Consider the following 27,738-nt stretch of genomic DNA (forward strand, 5'->3'; position numbering starts at 1 on the left):
GGGATAACATTAATTTTATTTCATCAATTACATTTTCATGTCACAAGTGCCAAAAGGTTGGGAACCCCTGTTCTAAACTAAAGTTCATTATGCATGAAAAACATTTTTTATTGCATGTAACTACAATTTCAAATGAAAAATTTCACTATTATTACCATTAATGGCATTCAGTATGAGACACCAGAATGGGTTGCCATCATATACACAAGTCAAAGTTAAACTTGATAATATATTATAAAAAGAAATAAATGCTATTAATGTGATATTGCATCAACTAAGAACTTAATAAATAATTTACAAGATAAATTAGAATTATCTCAAAGAGTGAGTAGTAGCACACTCTATAAATATTTTGAACTTTTGTACAGACATTAATTTTCAAGTTTTACTAATGTGCAAGAAATCATGAACTGCAAATCACATGCTCAGCTTCAAATAAAATACTCCTAACCATTTAAAGGAACTTAAAAGATCAATTAGCATTGTGACAAATTTACTATTATAAAGTTATTTTGATATTGATGTTTATTTTATATAAATATATATTTAGAAATACATGTAACTTATACTGTTTAATATGTATTGCAAAATTCCTGCCTATTCACTAAATTTGTAGATTCTCATACATAAAAATCAACAATGTATATTTATATGTATGTTAGTACCAGTATTGTTGCCTTAGCTTAAATTTCCAGAAAACCTTCTCTCAAGCTTTATAGAAGGTAACCAAAGCAAATAGAAGAGACAGTATATATTGTTGGTATACTATAATCCTCAGAAGCTATAACTGTGATTAACATTTACTAATCGGGAAACCTACAGACATTTGAAGAGGAATGTTTGTAGATTTCAAACATTGCAAACTGTTTAACTCCAGTGGATTAACTTCAGACATTAGTATTGCTACAAAGACATTGTATAATTTCAGCTGTGAAAAACTCACATGGTAAGAGCTAGTTAGCTCCCCATTAAGTGAACTGTACCTATGTCAACTTAGAACTAATTCACTTGTTGTGAGCCTTCACTAAGATACCTAGGAAGTTTCGTATCAAATAGGAGACTCAATATTGTTTGTAAGTTTATAAAACTTTTGTATTTAAATTATAATTTTAATAACTGTTCTGATAAATTGTTTTATTTGCATATTAAACTATATTTGTGTTAAGAAAGAAAATCATGTGTATCAATCTTGTTGTCAAACATAATAAGTTTAATACATCTCTACATTTAACTAACTTCTAAATTTATATTACAATTTAACTCAGTTTCATGCTATTTCGAATTTTAATACGTAACATAAGTTGGAAGCTTGTTTGGAATAAATTATAACACATAACAACATTTGACAAATTACTGATGAAATTTGAAAAAAAAAATGAAACATTGAAGAACACTAGCTTTTTTTTTTATTAGCAAATATTCTTATGAAAATTCAGTTGAAAATGTTCAATTAAATCAACAGTAAACAATGTGTGTGAAATTGTGCTCATATAATTTAAGTAGATGTTGAATGTCTGAGTGATAACAACCTTGAAAATGATGCGTTTGATCAAGAAATTGAATAAAGTATTACAGTATTAAATATAAATATAAAGTATTGAGTATAGTATTAAAGAAGGATGGTAGCATGTGTGTCTAATTTAACAGTTACTACAGTTTACTTAGACAAACCAATATTGTTATTTTGAAACTGATTACTTTCATGAGTAAACATGTTGAGTATTTGATACCACTCCCTAGTCTAAAGATAAAACTACTTCAGTATACCAAGAAAACAGATGAATTAAGAAATACAAAGTGATATGATGCATGTACTGGAGAATTAATGTTTACAATAATTCAAAATTTACTAAGTGTATCTTTTAGTAAACATTACAAATGTGATGTACACAAAAAGTCATAATTTTTAATAAATGTTTTATACTAATGATTTGTCTCTAAATTTACATTAGTCAGTCTGATTCAGACAACTCTGAGTATAAGGTGATTTTTGAGTTAACTTTTCACAAACAATGTGCTTTTTAATCTCTTTTCTGCACATGGCACCAAGTTACGTTTAGCATTTATTGAAACTGCTTTAATATAACTTATCAAGTAAGTTATAAGTTCAGAGCTTTATATTATTTAAGTTTTTATTCCTTTATTTCCAAATAAACATTGAAATCAATGACATCTTCTTTTTGGTTTGTGTCACGACACACTAGCTATAACCATGTGGAATTTTAGCAATGTACAGCTTAAAACATAAGAGGGTACTCATGTACATTTAAGTCCAGAGAATAGTGTAGCTTACTTGTCCTTTTGACATCCACATTTTAAAGAACTTTCACTGAATGCTGTTGAAACGAGATATAAATTCTGTCAACCCCTGACAGGCACCATGCCCACTTTATATAGTTTATTATCATGAAAAAAAAACTCATTTTACACTTTAATTTAGCAACATTTTTTTTTTAATTGGCTCTAAGTTGTGCTCAGGTAGACCTAACTTCTTAGTAATATTGTTGGCTGTTTTGTCACAAAAAGCTTCAATTGTTTCTTCCAAGCGAGTATAAAAAGAATTTTCCAGAGGCTAAAGTATTTCTGCATTCATACTGTTCTACCATCCTCTTATGACCTAAAGAAGATATTTTAAGGTTATCCAACAAAGAGTTAAAAGATGGGTACATATTTCAGTTTCTTAATTGTGAGCTTAATTTCAATGCTCTGTTTACTGGTGATAACAGTTAGAATTAGAGGTATAGCAGATAGAATGGAAAACAAAATAAAAATATTTACATCAAAAATTTTGATATTTAATTAGCAGGTTCTAGAGATTATGGAAATGAAATGTGAAAACTGTAAAATAGTAATCAGTACTTTTATACACAAAATTAAAATCACCTTACAAGTGAACTATCCAGAGTCCAAGTGTAAATAACTAAATTAAATAATAAATTGTATTAGAAATAGTAAAAACACAAAATTAAATATCTTATATTTCTCTAACTACATATTTTTCTGAAAGTTCCTCTCAAGTTTTAAACAACTTTATTCACAGATTTCATTATTACTGGAATCAAATTTAGTGACAGTTACATAAAGTACTTCACTTTCTGGCACATTGTTATAGGGTTAAGAATAAAAATACTTTTATTAGTTTACAGTGTTCATTTATAAAATCACTACGACCTCCTAAAAATGTCAAGTTCTTTTTAAATAAAATTTTATATCTTGTCTGTTAGTCTGTCCACCTTAGCATTTTAAAACACAATCAATAATTTAGACACTTAAGACAAAATGCCCCAACATAATTATAATTTGTCTTTCTTTTTAACTGACCTCTAAACAGGTTTAGTAAATTTTTATTACTTCTCAGAACAGCTTTATATTCACTCAATAACATTGACTTAAAAAATTGTGCCTTTTACTAAAATGAAATAGCATAAAGATGCCATAACCATATAGTTAAAAAATGGCCATTCTACTGGTGATAAACATGCACCACTGACATGTAAGTATGAATAACTAAGTAACCTTAAGAGCTTGAAGAGTTGGGAGGATGAGCTTCTGTAGTGGGTATTATTAACTTATTGATGTCTTAGAGAACACAGAAGGTGGGAGGTTCTTATTTTAAATTCTGGCCTGTCAGTATCTATATTTGGTGTACCTAATGGTGGAGACATTTTGACACTGATATATATGAAATAAAAAATATTTAAATACATCCTTTTTAAATTAAGAAATTAAATCTTGTATAATATTAAAATTTAAATTATAAACTACATTTTGATGCCAAAATGATTAAAATATATTGAACATAAAAGTGGTTTAATTACATTTTGAATTCAACTCTGTAAAAGTGGTAATATGAAACTGTAATCCCACCAAGTTAACATATTTGATATATTAAAAACAAGCTACATAAAATCTATTATCTCACTCACCTGTCTGTGGACAAATACTACGGAGCCCAACAATCGCCAGGTTCCACCTTGACGGTCTACGTGCAACATTCTTAATATCTGAAGGAATCTAATGCCTCTGTTAAATAAAAACAATAGCACACTGAAATATAAAACCTCAAATACAGAATATTAATGAAGATGATTCTAGGATTAGATGGACTATGACAGTTGTTGATGATGATACTGAAGTTGGATAAGTTATGAAAGTTGATTATGACAACTTTGGGGTTTGATGGGTTATGACAGTTGAAAAAGATAATTCTGGAGTTGGATGGATTATTACACGAGAACAGACTAAAATATCTTGTTGTTTTGTGGTTTTTAAAAAAGGATCAATGATAAGGGTAGTAAGACAAGAGGTCACAAACTTAAGACTAAAAGGGCAAAAACATTTCAAACTGAGGCATTTTTATTTCCCAGTGACATTTCAATACAATGGCAATTTAGAGTGCAGAGATTGCAACTTTATAGAAGCTTAAAACAATGGTTAATATATAGTTGGGGGAAATAAAGGTTAGATTTAGTGATCAGTATATATGTCAAAAATGTAAAAGAAGTTTGAAAATATCACATACCACTTGGGACAAAAACCCCTTGATGTCCCTTATTTGAATGTACAAACATGCAACATAATTCACCAGCTAAAATCTATGTTTCTATCATACTTAAACACAGTTTACAAAACATAAAAAATAAAAAAGCTTTTCAGCATATAAAGTCATAAATGGATGGATAGAACAATAATTCTGGAAGAAAGCTTTGGTTATCAAAGAAAATACAACTGTCACTCAATAATGACCTCCAAACAACAACCTACTTGTATTTAATGACATTTTTACTTACCTTTGATCAATTAAAACATTGTGGGTTTAAAACAATGTGTTCATTAAAATAAAATTCAAATGAGAAAATATAACTACCTTATAGCTGAGGTGGCAAACACTTGACCATTAGATCCAACAGCAAGGACCACTACTGAAGCCACTACAACAATCAGATCTGAGGAAACAAAAGTGGGGATTTGCAACTCAACAGATACTATTTATACTTAATTTTTTAAATATACTCCTTCTTATAAACTATATGTTGATAAATGTAAAGTGGTAAATATCAATTACGTCATTTTTTCTTGCTCATCACGTAGGTTGTTTATAATAAGACTTCAACTGAAAACCAAAAACATTTAAACACACACACACACATATATATATACATATAGAAAATTTCCAAAAATAATTAACACTGGTGTAACAAGAGTCATTCAATATCACTCTCAAGCACGTTTACATAATTATATATTTTATATTCAGCTTCATCTGGTGATAGTAGCCATAACTGAGTTAAAAGCTTGAAATTATGAAACATTTTATTATGTTTAGAGATATTTGTTTATATTATTATTGTATACCTTAATATATATAACTAATACTTTATGTGATAAAAATAGAGACCAATTAACCTTGAAAAGCAATGTAAAGTGGCAAACATACCAATGAAAGAAATAGGTTTTCTTGCAAACCTAAGTCTTCCCCAAAGCCCCATGTACTTGCTCCTACAGCCTGCTGACCACAATCTAATGATGTATTCCACGCCAAAAAAGACAACTAAAACAGTTTCCTGTAATTCCAAAATATTTATATAATTTTCCCTTTTTCTCAGTATTGTTACAGGTAGCTAAGGAACTATATCTCTTTAAGAATAAGATTTAATAGTGGTTTTATGGTTTTCAAAACCAACTTCTCACAAACCCAACATCTTATACTGAATTGTCTTATTTGACAAGGTTATCTTTTTCATATGCTTACATTTCAATTAAAAAATGTTACTACTACTACCAATAAGTAGGAATGATACCTGGTTAGCCTCCATTTTCATTTCCCTTACATTCCATATGAAAAACAACTATTATGATGTATATTTTATATAAATGTGTATGTCAATACACTAATACACAAATAAGTAATTTTCTTAATTTTGATAATTCTTACTTATAGCCTGCTTTATGCATTAAAATGGTTATTTTTATATGAAACTCAACCTAAATTAGAATTTGTTTTCACTTGTGGACTTTCTATATCAACATCTATACATAAGAACATGCTCAAAAAAGTATAACTATTATTGTTATGAATTGTGAGATTTTATTACAAGGAAACTCTTTCATTGATACAATAGCAATTAAAATGGATGCTAAGACACTGATACAGAGCATCAAGAAAAGTTTAATCCCACAAGCATTCCTTACTGGATGCCACAAGGTTTTTTGTGAATTACATTCAAAATTTAATAAAATCACTTTTATGTTATACCAGTTAGTATAGCATAAAATCATAGCTAATAACCTAAATTTAATAGTATATAAGATTTAAATTCTTTATTCTATAATGCAATATCAAAAAAAATCCTGAATTTCCTTTAATTGGAGAAAATAAATTATTTCTTTAGGACTCCTCACTTCTCTAATTTATTCAACACTCCTTCAATAAACATGTAATTTAATATAAATTAGTCACTATAATATTGTCTTTGCTCAAACAAAGTATAATTTTCATAACCTTCAATCCTGTTTGGTTACACTTCTTCTCATTTTCTGTGACAGAAAGATATATGCACATGATTGTCTTCACACTTGTGCTTGTTATAGTTTTCAATACTATAACGTTTAAATTAGTAAGCATCTGTTCACAAAAGTAGAAAGGTTATCAGTAAACATTAATGCTTACACATGCAAAATACCTGATTTTTTTTATTAAGTCTTATGGTTTGTAAGCAATGTTCTTCTCATACCTTTTTCATTTTTGAATATTGCCAAGCTGATTTCATTTTAAGATCAAAAATACTTTTACGCATCTAACAATTTTCTAATTTTACATGCAAAATCCTTATAATGACCACATAATTATCAAACATTTCTTAAAATTTTATATTTGATCAGTCATTGTTGCTAATAAATTTCTGTATGGATTCAGTCAATTTGACCTGTCTCCTAACCACCATAGAATGACTACAAATTATAACATGAAAACATAAATGTTTACACTAAATAGATTAAACTTCATAATATTATATATTTATTATTTGTTATCATATCCAATAATATACAACCATCCTTTAATCTTTACAAAGTGACCTGTCTTTGCTGTGTTTTAGTTCACTATTTTTTGTACAATATAGCCACATTTCAATTATTATACATTATATATGTATATACATTGTTACCATTTATGAGAAAATGTAGAACAGTAAATAAAGAAGTAAAGCAAACAATTATCTCTTCTAGTTATAACTTTCGTACCTGGTTGTTGTGGCTTGCTAAGCCTTAAGACATTTTGCACAAGGTGGATGTGAAACAAAATATTTATTTCAGGTTTTATATTTAAATCTATATAAGCAAAATACCATAAATTACTATACTGATTACAAAGTATTCTATTAAAGTTTATCAATTTTATAAACTAAGATATACTTGGGCCTGAAAAAAACATGAAATATCGAGCAGGCTAAACTCTAAACTTACGAGCATTAAGGTGTGTCTCAAAAGAAAAAGATAATGCTGTTATATTTGAAAATGGCCAATAAAGCTACTTAGGTAATATTATGACCTCCTGATTGATTATTCATGTCATATATAGAAATAAGTATATATAAGGGGGCATTTCCAAAAATGGAGAAAGGTGAGAGGGGACACTGTTTTTGTTTCAGTTAGTGAGCAGTATCTCAGTAAATAAAAAACAGGAGGTTTTTATTTTAAATTCTTGCTTAAAACTACTGGTAATTTCAGTTCTTAATTTGTACAAAACTATAAATTTTGTATTTTGACATCACAAACATATAATTTGAACCAGTGCTGCATTTAACACACCACAACATACAAAAAATTGATGTTAAGATTACTTTTTTAATATTCACTTTTAAACTGAGAAATTAAATAACTTATAACATGAAAAGTTCAATTATGATCTACAGGGTGACATCAAACTTAATGAAATAAATTCATAAAATAGCAATTCAATAAAATTTTGAATGCAAGTCAAAAAACATGATGACATGACCTCTGACTCATGTGAAAAGGGTTAATAGGGCGCATCTCTTTGCTTGTATTCTTAACTACGTATTACAAAATCCTATAGGTAAAGACTGTCCAAAACTGTAAAAAGTATTTTCAAAATTTTAAACAGGTTATTGTGGAAAATTTATATACTTTATGTAAGTTTGGCCAAGCACCTTTTATGTTCAATATCTGCAGTAACAACAGCTTATTATAAAATTGTAAATCAAATAGACATAACTATACAAAATAATTTATGGGGGAAATACTAATTTTATGTATCAAGAACTTTGCCAGTAAAATTAAGGCAAAAATACATAAATGTAATTTTTCATATATTAAAAGTAGTAATAAATAACAGAAATAGGTGTAATAATTTAATTTATAAACTATTAAAAGAATGTTTTTATGAAGATTTCTGTTTATCTTTAAAAAATAAACTTGGCATTATAAATTGATTTACTGCCTGTCCTTTCAGTAGTTTACCTTCTGTCAGTCACACCTATCCACTCACTGTTTGTCACACACATAAAAAGAAGAAAACACTGTTGAGTTAAGCGATTACCTCAAATAATCCATCTTTCTTTATTATTTGCCTCTACAGTCAAATACTTTTTATTCTCATCTAGCAATAAACTCCCACATTTAATTTTATATTTTTACTTTAATTAGCCAATATGATACATTGTATATTCATGAAACAAATCTGAAACAGAAAAAAGCAAATCCCTATAACAGTGGACTTAGCTGTTTCTCAGTTTTTACTGCAAATACATATATATATATATGTAATCTATAACAAAAGCTCAAGAGAATGTATACAGAGTGTTAGAGGTAATCATTATTGCTTTTTATTGTAATCTTTATTCATCTACCTTAAAATTGTAATCAAGTCCAAACATTTTCATTCTGTTGTTTGATTGAATCTTTTATTGATGGTTTACAGAAAATTCACCCAATCTACATGTTACCAAGGTAACTGTATGCATTTTAAACAAAATTGCAATTTTTCTATACTGAAATGCATTTTCAACAGGTACTTGCCACCTTTTACAAGATTAGCTATTCTCATTGAATGTTGCCCTATATACTCACTTTTACTTTACATATGCCACAAGCCCTTTGACCTCCCCCTATTGGAATTGCTAGATTCTAGCATGTCTCTAATGCAAATCCTTATGTGTCACCACCTGAACAATAATAGCATGACATGCTCACATGACACATGATTCATTCAACACTCCTCTACCTTTCATCAAAGCAGTAACTCCCACAACTGCAGACCAACAATGAAATACCTTTCATCCCCACTGGTACCTCTCTGTGGAAAATGAACAGATGAAACTAGTTAACATGGAAGCAACTCAACACATAAAACTGGATCTTTTAGATCAGAGGTGGTGGCAAACCAACAGATCCCTGGAATAAAGTTGTAAAGGAGGAGGCTGGGCCTGACTGACAAAAGGGTCGAAAAAGATCTCCAAATGGACAAGATATTGCATGGGTCTGAGAAAGGACTTCTCTAGTTTGATTAATCAGCCCACCAAGCTACCTCAGAAAGAAGTTGCTGAGTATGACTGGCCAATTCCTGTTCAGAATCAGCCAGTCATCATTGTAATAATGAAATCACAACCCCAGAGCATGGAGATGTCAATTAAAAGCTCAGACTACTCAGCAAACAAAATAAGGGTCTGAGGAAAGGTCAAAGGGCAGTGCCTTAAAATGATAAACCACCCCAAGATGGGCAAACCTGAGATAAGGATGAGAATGAGGTGATATTGGTACGTGCAGGCAAGCACTGGAGACAGCCATTTTGATCATCCACACCTCTGAGGAAAAACATCCATTTCAGGATGAGAAAATATTTTATCATGAACCTGAGTAGTGAAATTAAGCAGTTGAAGTGAGATAAATCAATCACCAGCTGCCAAACCCAGTTTTCTTGAAAACAACAAAAATGCAAGAACAAAAACCCCAGGAAGGATGAAAAACAGGTATGATGGCCTGCAGCAAGAGTGAGTACCAAACCACTTCTAACAGACACTGGCTGCTTAAGGGATCTTGACGAGGAGGGAAGGAAACAGGGTAAGGAGAGATGGGAAAAAAACTGGACAATGAATTCTTCTGACAGAATCTGAAGTAAAAATTTAATAAAAAAAGCCAACAATGAAGAAACTTGAACAGCCAAGGTCCCATCAGAACTGAACCCACCTAGTTTTCACCAGTATTGGTGGTAGTGGAGGTCTGCATCATCGTCAAGGAAAATTATGAGAAATATCCCAAGCAGAAGGGATGGGTAAGGACTTGGAAATAGAAGGATGGGAAATGGTAATTGGAGCTGTATGAATCTCTGACAGAAACAAATGGGCTATGATGCTTGCAAGGGTAGATTGTTATTGGACTGATGATACCCAAGGCTCTAGAGTTTTCAGAACCATATAAAAATGTAATGCCTCAGAAAAAAGGCCATACATAAATCCTTAAGATATGTCAAGGGTAAATGGACCCAAGCCAATACAGTATCCTGACCACTTAGGTCCCAACAATAAAGAAACCAAATATGTGATGCCAGAGTCAAAGGCTAATATGGAGGAGAGAAGGGCAAGAGCATTTCCAGAAAACCACACAAAATTTCTGTGGAGAACCTCAGGTAAGAGATATACAGGTGAAAAATACTCTAATACACTGTTAAAAAGCAAGCAAGAATATTGGGTATTGGCAAGACTAATATATTGTATGGGAACTGACCCCAGAAAGGCAATAAGAAACTTAACAGCTGCTGGTCTGAAAATGGATAGTCAGCATGATGGTAGGAAAATGCAAACTGATCTGAAGTCTGTAAGGAGCAGGAGATACTAATCTCCTTGCTTAATCTTGAAACAAAATGATCAGCATGAACCTGAATATCAGATGGGGTAGGAAAAAAACAAAAAGGGAAAGATTTTTCAATCAATAAGGAAGGATAAAGTGCATAAGGAATAGGGTAGAAGGATAAAATGTCATCGGGTTGGGAATGGAAAAGAAGAGCAAAATCTGGAGGTGGAAATAGACTATAGAAGCTCTCGCTAACCTTCACAGAATTGACTTGTTTTGGAGGAGCCTGGGTGATGTCCAAGGATAAAGACTGTCCCATGTAACATTCAGTCTTCTGGTCTATAAAAGCAGATTAATCAAATGTTGGGCCACCCACAGCTGAGACACAAGATAAAAAAATATTGTGATTGGAATAATCCTCAAAAGTGATAATGTTAATGAGAATAGCTGACTCTGTGAGGGGAGGTAAGTATATTAAAAATACCTTTTATAATAATTTGTTTTATTCGTTTATTTTTATTAGTTGAATACATGGAACACTCCACACAATTTTTATGTCTTGTTTACATAAGGTAACAAATACTTTAACTTCTTTCACTATTAGATATCACAACATCAAACAAGAACAGATAGTTTAATTTCTGTTCATTACAGGTTTAAAGGCAGATAATCTGCATCATCATGTGGCAAGTTTCCAGGAAAAGAATGCTGAAACCTGTCAAATACTGACAGAAACAAGAATTTGAGAAATATGCTTTTCCTACTGTTTCTCAACAGTGCATTTTTAAAGAGAAAAATAAAAACTCCAAGTTATTAATTATTTTTCAAAAGACTATGAATTTGGTGATGTCCGAGAAATTCTGCCATCCAGAGATTTGGACAGTGTCCATTTCTGACCTTGTATAGGTTGACAATTTGACTTAAGGAACATGTTTCTACTAACAATAAGCGTAATAACAATGATTTAAATTTTGATCCAATCCCCAAACATCCACCAAAGTCTTAATAAAGTTCAGAAAAAGTGAAAATTACAAGAAAATAGCAATATAACCTAGAATTTTGCTGATTGCTTCCTCTGTATTTTGTAAACAACATTACTATTCTCTCTTCTAAACTCACAAGTTAAAATAATAGATAAGAAGACAATCAAATTTTTTATGTCACAAGCCATGGATTACATAAGTAATTAGTCCTAAATTTATTATCTTGTTTTATGATTATTATGGTGTAATCATTTTCCTTAACAAACACACATAATTAAACAGACATAATATGTCCATGTATAGTAGATATATCAGAAATAAGTCCTTCTTTAAAAATTTTAAACATTCCTGCTACTTTATCTTTTATAAAATAATAAACTTACCATCCAAAAAAGTGTGTCAACAGCAAACTTATTGTACTGGTCTATTGTGGACAAAACACTGAATATAAGGCAGATTAGCACCACCACAAACCTAACAGTGAATAAATACATAATTAAATCAACATAAGCTTGCACATTGTTTGAATAATCATATATTTTTCTGTATGTATACAATAAAGGAAAATAAAACAATATGGCAGTGTAACTCTTTACTGCATTCCTACAGCTGTGTTTGATACATAACACAAAACTAGTTAAAGTCCTTGAAAAAAACAGATATATTATAAATTATGTTCTGAAACATATGAATGGCAGAAAGATCATCTGTGCAGCAGTTTTATGTATATATTTAAGCATATATGAAGGCCAATTTCAGAAAGCAGCTCACTAAATGGATTTAATATTGATACTGAAATCTTAGTTTTGTTTTCATATGAATTACATGTGAGAGCACCTGTGCGATCAGACTGACATACACTTAAGATATTTTCCAGATGTATGGTTAATAACAATTGTTTTGCAGAAAAAGAACAAAGAAATGCAATTAATAATACAGCATGTAATTATTTACTAATTAATATGTAACAACATCATATTGTTTTTCTTTTTGAAAGTTTTTGTTTCTGCAATGTGTCCAACATTGCATATCATATACAACTAAAGGAAAACCAATATATGCATTGTATTTTTGTGCAAACTACAGTGTACATTGTTGAAGCAATAAAGTGGTCTACAGCTACAAAATAATACTCATTTCAGTTTTCTGGCAGGTTAAATATAAAACTTACACAGTGAAATGGTATACAAAACATTTCCAGCCAGTGGGGCGCTCCAGGAAGTTATACACCTGTCCTTGGAATGTTACTTTAGCATGTTTCTTTCCTCCACAAAAATTGAATTTTCCCCATAAATTTCTATGAATAAGGATAATATCTCTTTTATTAATAAGTAATGGTAGTATCTTTACAAATTGCATCAGACTACATTATTTTGGAACCATTACTCTACCTATCATTAAAATTTAAATAACATTCTAATGGATATTTGGTAACCAGCTTATTTGATCACTTTGTATGATATAAGCATCCAGCAATTGAATAACGAAAATTTTTATATCATATACTAGGAACACTGTAACGTCACACATACCAACAAGTACTAGAAAGTTTGAAGTTATAAATAACAAACAAATGTTCAATTTGTTAATAAATTTTCTAATGTCAAGTAACAAAATTAATGGGATTGAGGGCATAATGTGATCATATGTTGGTGGTTCATCAAAACATTAACTATCGTGAAAAAATTAGCATAGGTACCTGAAGGTGCTCTAAACCCGACAACTTCCTCGGCTTAACATATGTTAAATGAAATTAATATTTTTACTTCAATGTCCTTTCAAATAGTTTAGAAAATAGTAAAAATCAAAATAAAACAGACAAAGCCTTTCAGGTAAGAACAAATCATCCCTAAATCTTAAAAAAAATTTTCACAATTGCAAATGTTAGAAAGTTAAAATATATTACTATAATACGCCTCTCAATAGGCTTGACTTTATAAGTAAACACAACAAAAAAGTATTAAACAAAGACAGTTATCAGTAATATGTTCATGTGCATGAATTCATTTAAGTTTTGACATTTTCCAAAGCATATGATTCTACTTTATGCCAAACAAAAAATAAATTGAAACAATTTTAGCATGCTATGTAAATATTAGCTTTCATAAGCAAGAACCTTTCATCAGTCTAACTGAAAGTATTTTAAGATGCTTTTATTAATTTACCTTTAGCAATTCCAATTGTTTTTAAATAAATTTATTACTTAACATTCATTTTTTATATGTCTATAAGGTGCTTTCTTAATACACACTTATCATCCAGTTTTGAAAACTATACAGTAGGCATAGGCATTTTTGTTCCAGTACTCTTATAAAACTATATTCAAATTAAGACATTACATAAGCTCATCATTTACTTAGTGAAGATTTGCTGCAATCTTTCCCTTCTAATGAACATTTCTCACTTAAATATATTTTTAATATTTGATGTGAAAGACTTCACAGTTTAAAAAAAGCATTAAATATGCCCAGAAGAGAATGAACCATTAATCATCAAACTCTTCCATCTGCATAAAAATATATTAAATAAGCACTATACAATTTTATTACTCGAGTGAAATAATCATACAATCCCTTGATAAAAGTATTGTTATTACATTCTACTTAGTTTTTTTAATTTCTTTACTTTTTACCAAAATTTTATATTCACTTTTGCATTTATTTATATGTTTCAGAGTCCTGTGAAACTAATGAAACTGTATCACTATTTGGCAAATAATTTGTTATTTGGCCAAAGGACTTTGTTACATATCAAATATCTGGATGAAATACTAACTATTACATCTCTCAATTTAATAACCAGCTCTGTTGTCAGTGTTTTTATAATAATCAGTCCTGGAAGAGTACTGTAAAATTTGAAGGTGTTTAAAACTTCAACCAAAGAAAATAATGTTTCTGGTTAACAATAACTAGTTATTTGTGGTCTTGAACTTTCACGTTTACACACTTTATGAATACTTTAAAAAAACTTATTTGTTATAAGTCTAATTAAATGTCTCAACTTTTCAAAATATTATAAGCATGCTTACACGTTTTAAGACTGATAATCTAATGCAGGTTTAATTTGGAGATGAGGAACTTAAGTTGATAAAATGCCATGCAAGTATTTTACATTTTTTACCAACAGAAAAGACTAAATGGATTTTCCTTACTTATTTTAGAATTTTTTAAACTTTATATATTATAGGTGAAATATTATTGTCAGTGAAATGTTGAATAAATGTTCTCCTTATTAACAAACAATTCTCAAATGGCTTAACTGTAGTATTCTCTTTACATATCAGCAAAAATAGCAAACAATACTCATGTTACATTAGACTTACCAACACCCAGTACCTTAATGTCAATGTTTTATAACTCATCCATGTAAAATTGCACCACACTTTGTACCTTATACTTACTAGCTGCTCTAAAACAAGAATTTTACTAAAACTTGGCAAAAGTTGAAAAATATCCCACTCAAAGTTACACGTAAGAAAGATTATAACAATATAATTATTTAATATAGTTTATGAATTTAACTACATACTTATCAAAGGGCAAATTAGTATTAATGTGCAACTGATTAAAATATGAATCAGGATTGTTGGAATTTGCTGGAATCTTGGCATTCTGGAGTTTTTCATGTGTACTTGTTTCTATAGGAGTAGAGCATTCAGTTGGAAGTTTTTCATGAGTTTTTCGAAGAGACATCAAGCTAGGTTGAAGAATTGGGACTGACGAAGTTTTATGTGATTTCATTATTTTGTAACAGTGTCACATTTCAGGAACTGGTTTTAAACATCTGTGTATGAAAATTCAGATAATTACAAATAAGTCTTTTTCTCATAAACTTGCATAAAAATAAACATAGATCAAACTTTTTAAAAAAATTCTTTGACTTTTTCTTCAAACAACAGTGATATTCTCCAGATTTCAAAATCATTTCTTAATACCCAATTACTCTAAAACTCACTCTAAATCTAGAAGTGTGGGCAGTTAGATACTATATTTGGTGCAATGCTATTCATGCAACATCACATACAGGAAGCAGGTAGATATTGACTGCTTAAACAAATTTCAAAGATACAAAACTTTGAGGATCATATGATGTTATGTACATTTTTGAAGTCTCATTGAACTGTTTGTGCTAGTCTACTTTATCAGTCTTAGTTTCTAAAAATCAATTCAAAGTTAGCATTAAGACAAACTAACAATCAAAATGTATGTTCAAAGAGAATATTTAGCATGCGAGTGTGTTAAAGTGCACAAAATTCTATACATTCTATTAAAACACCAATGTTTTATAGGTATGATGTTTTCAGCTGTCTTTTAATATCTATAATGAGTCTATGTTTGTATTAATTTTTGGTATCTTATCTAAGCTATATAGAAGCCAGTGTGTGTCACATCATGCTTGACTTCTCTAAATAGTACGAGTCATAAAAGCCAAAATGCTTTTATGCAGACAGAATAGTTTGCTTACTGTCTGTCCACTATTATCTTAATGATGGAAGTACAAGAGAGCTGTGAGAGGGAGTGGTATGAAACCTTACAAGGGTCACTCCATGCCAACTCACCTAGAACTTAAAAAACTATTTGGATTACAGCTTTAGGATTTTTCATGGCTGAATAAATCAAAGTGAAGTAAGTTTTTGCTTGAATTTTTTCAAGAAAATCTATGACATGAATTGGGAAAATTTCTTTTTTCTGGGTGAGGTGGCATGGAATGACTCACAAGTGCACTATGTGTTGGCATAATAAGCCTAAAGTAAAGACATGTGTGATCACCTAGCCTAAAGCTGAGAACAAAATTTATCATGAAAATATATTGATTCACTTTTAAACTAAGTTGTTTCTGAATTATGCTATTTTCTGTTATATCACCAACATTTTTATTGAAAAACAAACCTCTTAAATTAATGAAGACTCTAAATTAAGAAATCAACAAATATTTTTCCAGCTCAGTTGTCTGTATATTTTTGTTGCTAAGCAACATGACATAAAAGCCATTGTTGGAACATGATGTTACCAAAATGCAGTAGCTTTTCTATATAATAGTGGTTTTTAATGTGACAAATTTCTACTAATAATTATTTTATAAATATGTCATGACTTCATTTTTTCATGAATGATCTTAAATTTGATTAGCTCATGAAAAAAGTTACTGATGTATGACTGCCTCCACTGCATTTTTTTTGCCTCTTTGTTAGCCAAGTTTGATTCTGCAAAATTTAGCTACAAAATGTGAGATATACTATATAATATACTATACGGTGGGAGTGGTAGTACTTGCTCCATCAGTTTTGATAGGCTATACACTAGCACTATATAATTCAGAAGAATAACTTAGTAGCATGAATGATATACATTCTTTAAACTTACTATAAATATGGGTTCATTGCGGTGAGTAACAGACAACTAAAAAGTGTAAAATGCATACAGTACACACATACTAAGAAGCCTTACGTGTTTTTAAATTTGTTCTAGTATAGGATTATTGATGATGGGTTGAATTTCCCAAAACTGGTGTAACATAATAATAAATAATTAATCAAATGACAGACTGGGCTTAATATTAATTTTTAGTATCTTACTAAATTAATAAACAACTACAAAATCCCATGTATTCATTACTTGTATTGATTAATTAATAAAACAATCAAAGTAACAGAAGAAATCTAGGCTTGAAGAAAGCAAGAATTAGTTAATAAGGAAGCTATCTGTACAGAATATAACCAGGTTTTGTATTGATCTAAATGATATTAATGTTTGTAGCACATAACATTTTTACTAAATTACTAACGGAGATGCAGCATTTCAGTTTTATTACAATTATCAAACTCTTACATATGACAAGTAACATTTACATTGATACATTAATAATTACAACATAACTGGTGCTTTCAGATTTAATTCCAAAAAAGGGCAATTTACTCACTGATCTACTGTACATTGAAAAATAATTTTTATGTGCTTAATTTTCTATAACAATCAGTTTCTAATTAACGGAAGTTTGCCTTCATTCTTTCTTCATAATTAGGGTTAAGTCAGTTTTTCCTCATTCCGGAACGAAACATGGGTTTTGTTACCAAGTTCTACTTTCAAGTTCCAGCTCATAACAAATGAATGAGAATTGTAACAAGATACAGTTCCCCTCTACTTGTTTATGAAATGGTATCAGCTAACCATTTCTCAATGATTCAACACTGACAATAGTACCATGCACGTCAACCCATCCGACTATGAATATGAATTCACATATTCTCCTTTGTTCATTCTGCTTTCACATCATTTCATGCAATTAAAAACTAGTTGTCACATTACCTTAGGCCTATATTACTCTTTCTTCTGTAAATGTAATGTAACGATAGTCGACGTCTTTAGAGCCAAGTAATTTTAAGACGTCAGTAGTATGTATTGATATTTAACTAAAAATGTCAACAAGTCTTATTTTATTTTAACGCTAAGAAAAAAAGTAGTTAATATGAAAACAATTTTATAGATTTCGAATTATTTTATCTATAAGTTTTTGTATTTAACACTTTGACACATTAAGTACCATAGCACCACCTATCCCTCGAATCCTCTCACCTTGTACCAATTTATATTACATTTTTGAACTGCTGAGATACTGAAATTCATCCAGACCACAATCACGTACAGATGAAGACACACTTGTAATAAGGGTGTGCTGTATTTCACAATAAATTTTAATTCTATGATATGAACAGCTGTAATTTTCGTAGCTTCCATTGTGTCAATATACTGACGTAATTATAAATCGTCCTTCTTGAACTCTTTTACAGAGTAAAAATACGAAAGTACGAACACAAGATTGTGATCATCTTTAACTGAAGCTATGTGGTTTGGTTTTGGTTTGAATTTGGCGCAAAGCTATACGAGGGGTATTTGCGCTAGCCGTTCCTAATTTAGCAGTGTAAGACTAGAGGGAAGACAGCTAGTAATCACCACCAAAGTTTAGGCTACTCTTTTACCAACGAATAGTGGGATTGACCGTTACTTATAACGCCCCAGAGCTGAAAGAAAGAGCATGTTTGGTGTGACGGGGATTCGAACACGCGACCCTCGGATTGCGAGTCGAGTACCTTAACCATCTGGCCATGCTAGACCACTACTAGGTGAAACAACATTTATACATAGTACTTGGTCCTTAGACGTAACCTTATTACAGTAAAAGTAACACGACCATTATTTAAAATGACAACTTTAAGATTATTGAATGTGGGGAGAAGGACGGTTGATGGACAGATTAGATTTGAGGTGGTGGAGACTTTTTTTTTTATTTTATGGATAATAAAAGGTAAACATAAGGAATGACAATTAAAATACATTTTAAGGGAGGTGAAGACAAGGCAGATAAATATCAGAGATGGCAATTGTTTGTTTGTTTGTTTCAGATTTTGGCGTAAAGCCACATTAATGGCAATCAGAGAAGGTAGCTAATTAATACCATCTACGGACATCTCTTTGGCTATTCTTATCTGATCAATTAATTGAATTTGACTCTTATTTCTATGGTGCATCAATCTATAGTGTGAAGATCATTTTTGTGTGTGTATCTTATAGCAATGCCACATTGGACTATCTGCTAAGACAAAGGAAGGGAATCGAACCTCTGATTTTGCGTTGCAAATCCGCAGACTTACCGCTGTAATAGCGGTTGGGAAGATCGTTTGTAGTAGCATAATTCAAACCATGAAAACTATTAGATACTAATTTCACTCATATTTTCAGCAACGTAGTGAACTGTGTTTTACATGCACATATATCGTTGACACAGGATGATATACTATAGTACATTCCTACAGTTCTTCTTTAGACTATATAATACTAAAGCTTTCATGAAACCTCATTAAGGGAGAGCAGTTCCTGAAATAATATTATTCCTTTCTCGACTATTTTAAATCTAAATAATGCTTTGATTGCATTGTTAATAAACATGTTTTAGACCTGAAAAATCTCTTTCAGTTTCTTTGACTAATCAATTCTAATTTGGACGTCATAAATCATTATTCCATAAATATTTTCATAATGAATCGAAAATTGGAACCCTAGAGCAGAGAGCTATTATAGGGCTCGGAACCAAGATATTCCAGTAGATACTGGCTGTCCACAATATTAAATTTGTAATTCCTAAATAGGATAATATATTCACTGCACTATTACAGTATACCATTTTGATAGATTGCATATGGCATATGAATCATACTAATACACTGTGTTTTTGTTGCAAATTTTAGAGTTGAATATCATAATTTGAGGATCAGTAATAGCAGCATCAGTGTGAGTGTGTAAGTCGTTAGTTTGTCTTAAATAAATACGGCAATTTATGAGTAAATATGAAGCTTTAGGCTTATTTTATAACACGTTGTACGTTTAATCAGTGTTTCATTATGTATATTTTTTATTTGTTGTGTACATAATAAGCAAATTAAATATATGTCCAAGTTACTAGTAATAATATTTCAACAAACTACTTAGATAAAAATGGGATACAAATTTTAAAGAAATCAACGATTAACTCTGCTACCATACAATTGAAATATACACGAACACAAACACTTGTTGCTTAAAAGGTACTCACAAAAGTCACTAATTAACAAATGTTAATAAATAAATGAATAAAATTAACAAATAGAAAAAATCGCACAAAGATGAGTTTCATGTTTGAAGGTTAATATATGAAAGCAATACTTCATTGCTCTTAAACATCTCAGTTTTTAAAACTAAAATAAGATAGAACTGCATGAATACAAATCAGGTCTGGTTTTTGTTCTATTTCAATACATAAGTGAGTTTATCGTCATTAAACCACATAGTTGTTTACTATATCATTTTCATTGTTAGAAGTGTACTTTTCTTGCTTCTGTTTGGCCAAGAAATCAACGAATCTACTGAAATTCAAAATACAGGCTAACTGATTTTCAATTACAAGTGTTCCCAGACCTGTCACTTGGTCTTAGACAATGGTGCAATATAGATAATTTTTTATCATTTTCAGCTTGCTGCAAGTTCTCTCCCCTTATGCATTTGTGAATAGACTTGTCACAAAATGTAAAGGACAACAGGAACATTGGGGAAAAGTGGATGTAGGCTGAATATGTGTTGTTTGTTTAGAAGATCTTATATATTTAATGTAGTATCACCAAAGTTAGCTTTGTAGGTGGTCTTTAAGTAATTCATTTTTTCCTCTACATATTTTGACACATCAGGTCTATACTTGGCAGCAAATTTCCTTGTTTCTGAATATAGATCATTCACTGATATATCTAGATACTGGCACAAAAAGTGATTAATATCCATGTTGCTCGATATCTTGTAGTTAGCCCAGGAGTAAGAAAATCTATGATCTTATAAAATGTGTTCCAACTGAAGTTTGTCCCCTCTGCAGGTTCATTTTATTCACAATTAGGCAAGGGACCATCTTTATATTCATGAAAATAATTGGGAACTGTTTTCCGTTTTGCAGGCAGTTGTGGTAGAAGATTCACAATATTTGCAACTAATTTAACTTCATTAAGAATTTAATTCCAATGTTTTTGTAGTGTTTTTTAAATGAAAGCAAATACATTTAACCAGTTTACAGCCATAAAGATGCAAGAAAGTGACGCGCTAAAACATATATAGTCAGCTACACAACTGAGTTTAGTTCTTGTTTGAGATGTAAGATAGCACTGAAGAATTTATAATAGTTTATCCAGAATCGCACAAAATGCCCAACACTATTTACACTGCCCATTATGTTATCTAAAGTCCATAGAAGAACAGTCTATATTCTTGAAAAGAATGCTCCATTGCTATGTGCTACAACTAAATACACTGTAAAACGTTTGAGCTTTGGTGCAACTTTCTTTTGCTTGTACTTCACAAAGATTAAGACTATGACAAGCATATGGTTAGAATGTAGCCATGGAATTTAGTAATAGAACTTGAGCACCATTATATTCATCAGCCATGATGGACCTACTGTTATAACTTTAGGATCTGCAATCCATCATTTGTATTTCATAATTAGCTAAGCAATCAAGTATGAGGTTAGAAATATCAGCCCCAGTCTTCTTATTACATCAAGTAAATCTTATATACCTTTTCTGAATGAAAGTTGGAGTATAAACGTAGTTTTTGATCAGATAAATCAGGTGTTGTGTTTACTATGATAGCAAAGTAGTTTCCTGCATGTCTTTCTTCTAAAATAATGTGATAAATGCTGAGCAAAAGGTTGCTATGAATTAATTCTGGAACTCATTGTGGGTTTCAAGACGGTAACTTGCTCGCTGAGATTCTGTACCTCTCTCCACATGTTCCCTTAGAACAAGATCGCAATGACTGAGCAACTTAGTTATTCCTAAAATGTATCATTATTAGGTGCACTAATCCTTTCTGATGATCCATGAAAGATAAACTTCTTTTCACCAAGAAATGGACAACATCTATAATCCTCTTAGGATATTCTTCAATTTGGATGGTACTGAAAGAATATTCTTCTCATGCAAGAAATTAATACAAGATTTTGCTCCAAAATGTCTCCCAATCACACACTACTCAGTATAGCATTTATCATTGTGAATACTTCTCTCATGATCTAGAGCCTATCGTAAAATTTATTACATCCAATTGTTAGCAGCCAGCTTTTTGCAGTTGTAATTGTAGAATGTGATGTAAATAGTCTTGGAGAGACGTTCACATGAAAAAAAATACAACACTTGCTTTATATTGCTGCAAGCTAGCCAGCCACATGTATTGTATTCAACACATTGTAGCGGAGACTTTAGAAGAAACTTGGAAAATGACGTTTATGGTGTTATGGAGGCTCAGCTCTAACAGCTAGCTCAAGGTTTACATTTAATACGGTCCAGCATAGACATGTGGGTTAAGGCGTTTGACTCGCAATCTGAGGTTGAGGGGTTCGAATCCGCGTCACACCAAACATGCTCGTCCTTTCAGCCGTGGGGGCGTTATAATGTTACGGTCAATCCCACTATTCGTTGGTAAAAGAGAAGTCCATGAGTTGGCGGTGGCTAGCTGCCTCCCCTCTAGTTTTATACTGCTAAATTAGGGACGGCTAGTACAGATAGCCCTTGAGTAGCTTTGCGCAAAATTAAAAAACAAACAAACAATTACATTTAATACACTCGCAGTGGTTGAGATACTAGCATTAAAGTCACTGGGCTGTTGTAGCTTTTTAGGAAAATTTTCTGAAAGTGTTTCTCCAGAAGTAATTAAATTAGTCACTTTGCTTTTCTGTAACAAGATATGCTGTGATATTCCTATTGTCATTCACATAAGTATCACTTTACATTTAATCATGCTCAGTCGTTTTATTCGAAGTAACAGCACTTGATTCATGGTAATTATTCATATCAGATCCTCAATGGAGAACTTTGGACCGATTGTCAGGTTTATATATATATGTATATATAGAGAGCCGGATTCTTTGCAGTAGATGTCTGTAGTGGTCTTATTAAGTTCACTTTCATTTGGACTAAATTAATGTGACTTTTTTCTAGACTACAGAGTGTTGAATATTCTTCTAAGATTGTCAAAAAGTTAAAACGTCAGCTCCCCAACTTCTGAAGCATTTCCAAAACATCTGGTTTCCAAAATAATACCTAACAATGACTAAGAGAAATGTGTTCAGTTTTGCATTATACTAGTGATAGCTTGCGAACAACTTATTAAGTTTGTAGGACTGTATCGTGAAATGATGAGCCATCACATGGATATGAAATATGCTGATAATATTTAGAATAACTCAGTTAGGTGATGGTCAAGACTTTGTTAGGTAAATGTTCTTGTCATGGTGACAGGTTCTTCTGAATGAAGCAAAACAGATTTCATCCCCGACATTCAACGGCCAGAAAAGGGCGATTCAGACAACTTCTGAAGCATTTCCAAAACATCTGTTTTCAAAACAAGTTTCAGACCTAATCTTACGTCTGGATAGTCTGACCCTAGACTCTATTAAGCATTTGAATGAGGCACAACTTTTGGAGTGTGAGACAGTCATTACTAAGTTATGCCGAAGGTCTCACCCAGTGGAAAGTTAACCAATCCAAAGACTTGAAATAAATTTATTACAGAGAATTGGCGACTTACATGTATGGTCTATGCTGTTTGAATGTTAAAGTGTACTCTCATAATTGCTTCAATACACTTCAAAGATGTACTCGTTGACAAGTTTGTGAAAGGACCGTCTAGTGAAATAGTGAGTCATCACATGGATATGAAATATATTCTCACTATTATCTAAACAGTTTTTGTAGCAATGGGGGACCAATCATAAGAGTCAAAGAAGCCTGGAAAAGCAGCTGTAATAACTGACATTTCACACCCGTATTATAGGTAGAAAGGAAATCTCCATGTATCTTGCAAAACTAGCAGCAGTACAAGATTGGCCTCAATCTATGACTTAGAGAAATGTGTTCAGTTTTTCATTATACTAGTGAAAGCTTGCGAACAACTTTTCCAGATCAGCAAACTGTTATCGGCTCTCTAAAGTTTTAACATGCTTCCAATGAAATGAGAAATGTCAGCATGAATTCCAGTTCCTGAAGTGGACTTTAGTAGAAGTCTTATTTCGGCATATCCATGACAAAGCTGTGAATTCTTGTTATATACCAACGCTAGTGATAATAGATTTACAATAGTGTCATTAAAGTTGCAGTATGGAGTAGAACGAATAATCACTTAGACCAGCAGGATTACTTACACTAACTGCATGAAATAAAATTCACTATTTGGGTGTCTCTTCTTGCTGAAATTACTATGAACTTTAAAAGTCCAGTAAGGATAAGTAAAAGCTCGGTAACAGCATTGTGGGTGTGTTATCAGTCTTATAACGTCACCTATGTCTAAAAAATCCATGGACGTGTCCACTTAAGTGGAGTGAAGGGTAAACCCTATTGGAAACCCAACAGTTTCTCCACATGAGGTATTAGGATTTATTACTTTAACATTTTAGAATTATTCTTACATTGTGATTTCCCGTGAGATGAAAGTGTTAATTTCTCCTTACATTAAATGGGGAGTCATAATGTAAGACTCCCACTGGGAAGAAAGTGTTATTTTTTCTGGACAAGCAGGGTGACCATTCTCTGCAACTTGAAGTGAAAGTATCTACAACCAGGTGAGACCTAGGCAAAGGGACTATTGGTAGCTTGAAACAGCAACAGACTGATACAAAGATGTGCGGAAAGAGCCTCAGGTAATTTCAACTTATGTGATAGTTAACACTGTCTGTATCTTTAAATTGGATAATTTTGTTAGAAATAAATGACGTATTGCAAAAATAGTTTTTGTATTTTCTTTTCTGGGCAAAATCATTGGCTAAACAGACAAATGTACCACATTTTTTACTTCGGTGACCGCTGGTTGCTCCAAATTGATGGATCAAAATTTCTGATAACTGCTTCAGCAACTGTTGAAAAATTGCAATTCTAGTTCAAAATTGATCCTTTATTTTAAAAATATTAAAGGCCTAGATGTTCAGAATGTTTAGCAGCATGTTCTCGTTGTGGTTGTGAATATGATGAATTAGTAAAAGACAGTAGAAAACCCAAATAAATCTCTTCCAGTAACATGTCAAAGTAAAGTATAAGTGAAATACAATAAGAATATCTACTACATTTTATACAGTGAAGGGTATTGATAGCTATATTGTGCGTTATACTACAAAATGATGAAGTTTGCCGTTTGTATAAAATCGATAGCAAAACTTTGATGTTTTAGTTTGATACAGTATCTTGAAAACACATTCCAAACGAAGCTATTTACAACCGTAGTGCTGGTATTCTAACGGTTGTAGTATACAGTTAATATTTGTTGATACATCGATACATGTGTAACCTTATCTTCATAAACACTCAATAACTTGTTCAATAATAGGCTGTGAAGTTTAATTATTAATACTTTCGTTTATTATCATTTACACAATCGAATTCTAAGTTCAATTTTTGAATTTTCTACCTTGGTACAAAATGGTACTCAATTTGCACGTGCGACGGGTATTAATCGGATTAAAAATAGGCAAGAAATTCTATTTTTTATACTTAATTACCGTTAACATACCTCATAAAACATTTGGAAATTGAAGCCGTCATATTAGGTTTGGAAGGCTGTTAGGAGTTTTCACAAGCTAGTGGTAGTGGTGGGGGAGACAAATGGCAGTTTCTGCGAGACATTTTTAACCAGGCTATATAAACAAGTGTGCAAGTTACGACATAGAGTATAGGGATACTATCTTTATAACATATATTACAATACACACATTGCTGTAGCTTATCTCTCAAACATCAGTATGTTATACTAAACTACTATTTTGTAAGATACTACAAAGATATAGTTAATTGATTGAATTAAAGCTTAAGAACTTTAGAGAATAAATTTAGAAATCAGTTGATTTTCAGTTACGCTTTCATGATTTCGTTTTCTTTGTCAGTGCAGTGTGTGTTCACATCCAAATTTCAAAATTAAGGCAGTATTAAAAATCTTGTAGTTTTTAATATTTTAAAAGGTTAATACATAGACAGATAACAGCGATTAATATGGTCAAATATCTAACACTTTTGCTTCGCACTAACATAATAGATTCGGATCTTCTGTTTGACTGATTTAATTAGAAAGTTTGTTTTTGGAATTTCGCGCAAAACTACTAGAGGGCTATCTGCGCTAGTCCCTAATTTAGCAGTGTAAGACTAGAGGAAGGCAGCTAGTCATCACCACCCACCGCCGACTCTTGGGCTACTCTTTTACCAACGAATAGTGGGATTGACCGTCACATTATAACGCTCCCACGACTAAAAGGGCGAGCATGTTTGGTGCGACGGAGATTCGAGCCCACGGCCCTCAGATTACGAGTCGAACGCCTTAACCCACCTGGTCTTGCTGGGCCATTTAACTGAAAAGAGAAGGAGCACATTAACGTCAAACCCATGATTCTTTTGCGCTTCACTGTGTCTGCTCTTGCTTGCCACAATGTCAGATTTGTGTTAAATTTCGCGCTAAGTTACACAAAGGCTATCTGCGTTAGCCATTCCTTATTTAGCAGTGAAAGAGTAGAGGGAAAATATCTAGTCATCACAATAAACCTCCAACTCTTTACCAAAGAATGCTGGGATCAACCGTAACAATAAAAAGCCCCCACAGCTGAAAGGGCGAGCATATTTGGTGTGATGGGGATTCGAACCCGCGACTCTCAGGTTGCAAATCAAGCAATGCTTGTCAGTTACTATTCGTGTGGTGTGATAGTCTTCAATATGAAGAAATCCCATTTTCAATTATTAAAATGTATTAGATTTATTATATTTTTGCAATGAAATAATGCACATGTGTTTTTCTGAGAAAACGTATGACGATATTTATAAATAACAATTTTATGTGATGGTAAGATTTTCATACAAAGAATATCCTATAGTATCTATATTTGCAATTAATTTATTTATTCACTCATAATTTAAATACCGTACAAGTTCCCCTCCTATGATTTCCGTTCTACACCACTTTATTTATACATTGCCTGTCGTTGAGAATGGAATATTGCTCTCTTTTAAATAGCTACTGACAGTACAATAATAAATAAGTATATATATATATATGTGTAGCTTCAAAACTGTATTTTATATTTAAACTCGTGCCTGAAAATAACAGAGTTTCACAAGTTTTCATAATGATGAAACATTAATTGTCCAAATTTTGATTAGACTGGAAAATATAGCAGATATTCAGATTTAAAACTGTGAATAAATAGATGGAACGAAAACAAAATGTTGCTTACATTTAACATGATAATATATGATTATACGTCAAACTAGTTTTCCTTCGAATACTGACCACCTGCTACGAAGGCAGGATATAATGTTATCGTGAATTTGATATAATGAAACCACATTTGAGTGTAGAATTTCCTGCATTCCAAGTGTGTCATGCAAGAAAGTTTACAGGCGTCA

General features: G+C 31.4%; 1 protein-coding gene across 7 annotated transcripts in view; it reads right to left on the reverse strand.

The window, feature by feature from the left end:
* The window catches only part of LOC143232347 (potassium voltage-gated channel subfamily KQT member 1-like), a 44,243-nt gene extending 25,793 nt beyond the window's left edge, over positions 1–18,450 (reverse strand). For 2 of the 7 annotated variants that reach the window (XM_076467666.1, XM_076467661.1), the window contains exons 1-7: positions 18,324–18,436; positions 15,321–15,575; positions 12,964–13,089; positions 12,176–12,266; positions 5,438–5,564; positions 4,868–4,946; positions 3,927–4,023 (exon numbers count right to left, since the gene is read on the reverse strand). In XM_076467666.1, the coding sequence (XP_076323781.1) occupies positions 3,927–4,023; positions 4,868–4,946; positions 5,438–5,564; positions 12,176–12,266; positions 12,964–13,089; positions 15,321–15,532 (732 nt within the window). In that variant the 5' untranslated portion in view covers positions 15,533–15,575; positions 18,324–18,436. Of the gene's footprint in view, positions 1–3,926; positions 4,024–4,867; positions 4,947–5,437; positions 5,565–12,175; positions 12,267–12,963; positions 13,090–15,320; positions 15,576–17,711; positions 17,844–18,097 lie in introns of those variants that run through there. The other 5 variants (XM_076467663.1, XM_076467664.1, XM_076467662.1 and 2 more) reach the window with 5 other exon arrangements.
* Between the last annotated feature and the right edge of the window lie 9,288 nt (positions 18,451–27,738).

Source organism: Tachypleus tridentatus, chromosome 11 (assembly GCF_004210375.1).
Source record: "Tachypleus tridentatus isolate NWPU-2018 chromosome 11, ASM421037v1, whole genome shotgun sequence".
In the NCBI taxonomy this organism is placed as follows: Eukaryota; Metazoa; Arthropoda; class Merostomata; order Xiphosura; family Limulidae; genus Tachypleus; species Tachypleus tridentatus.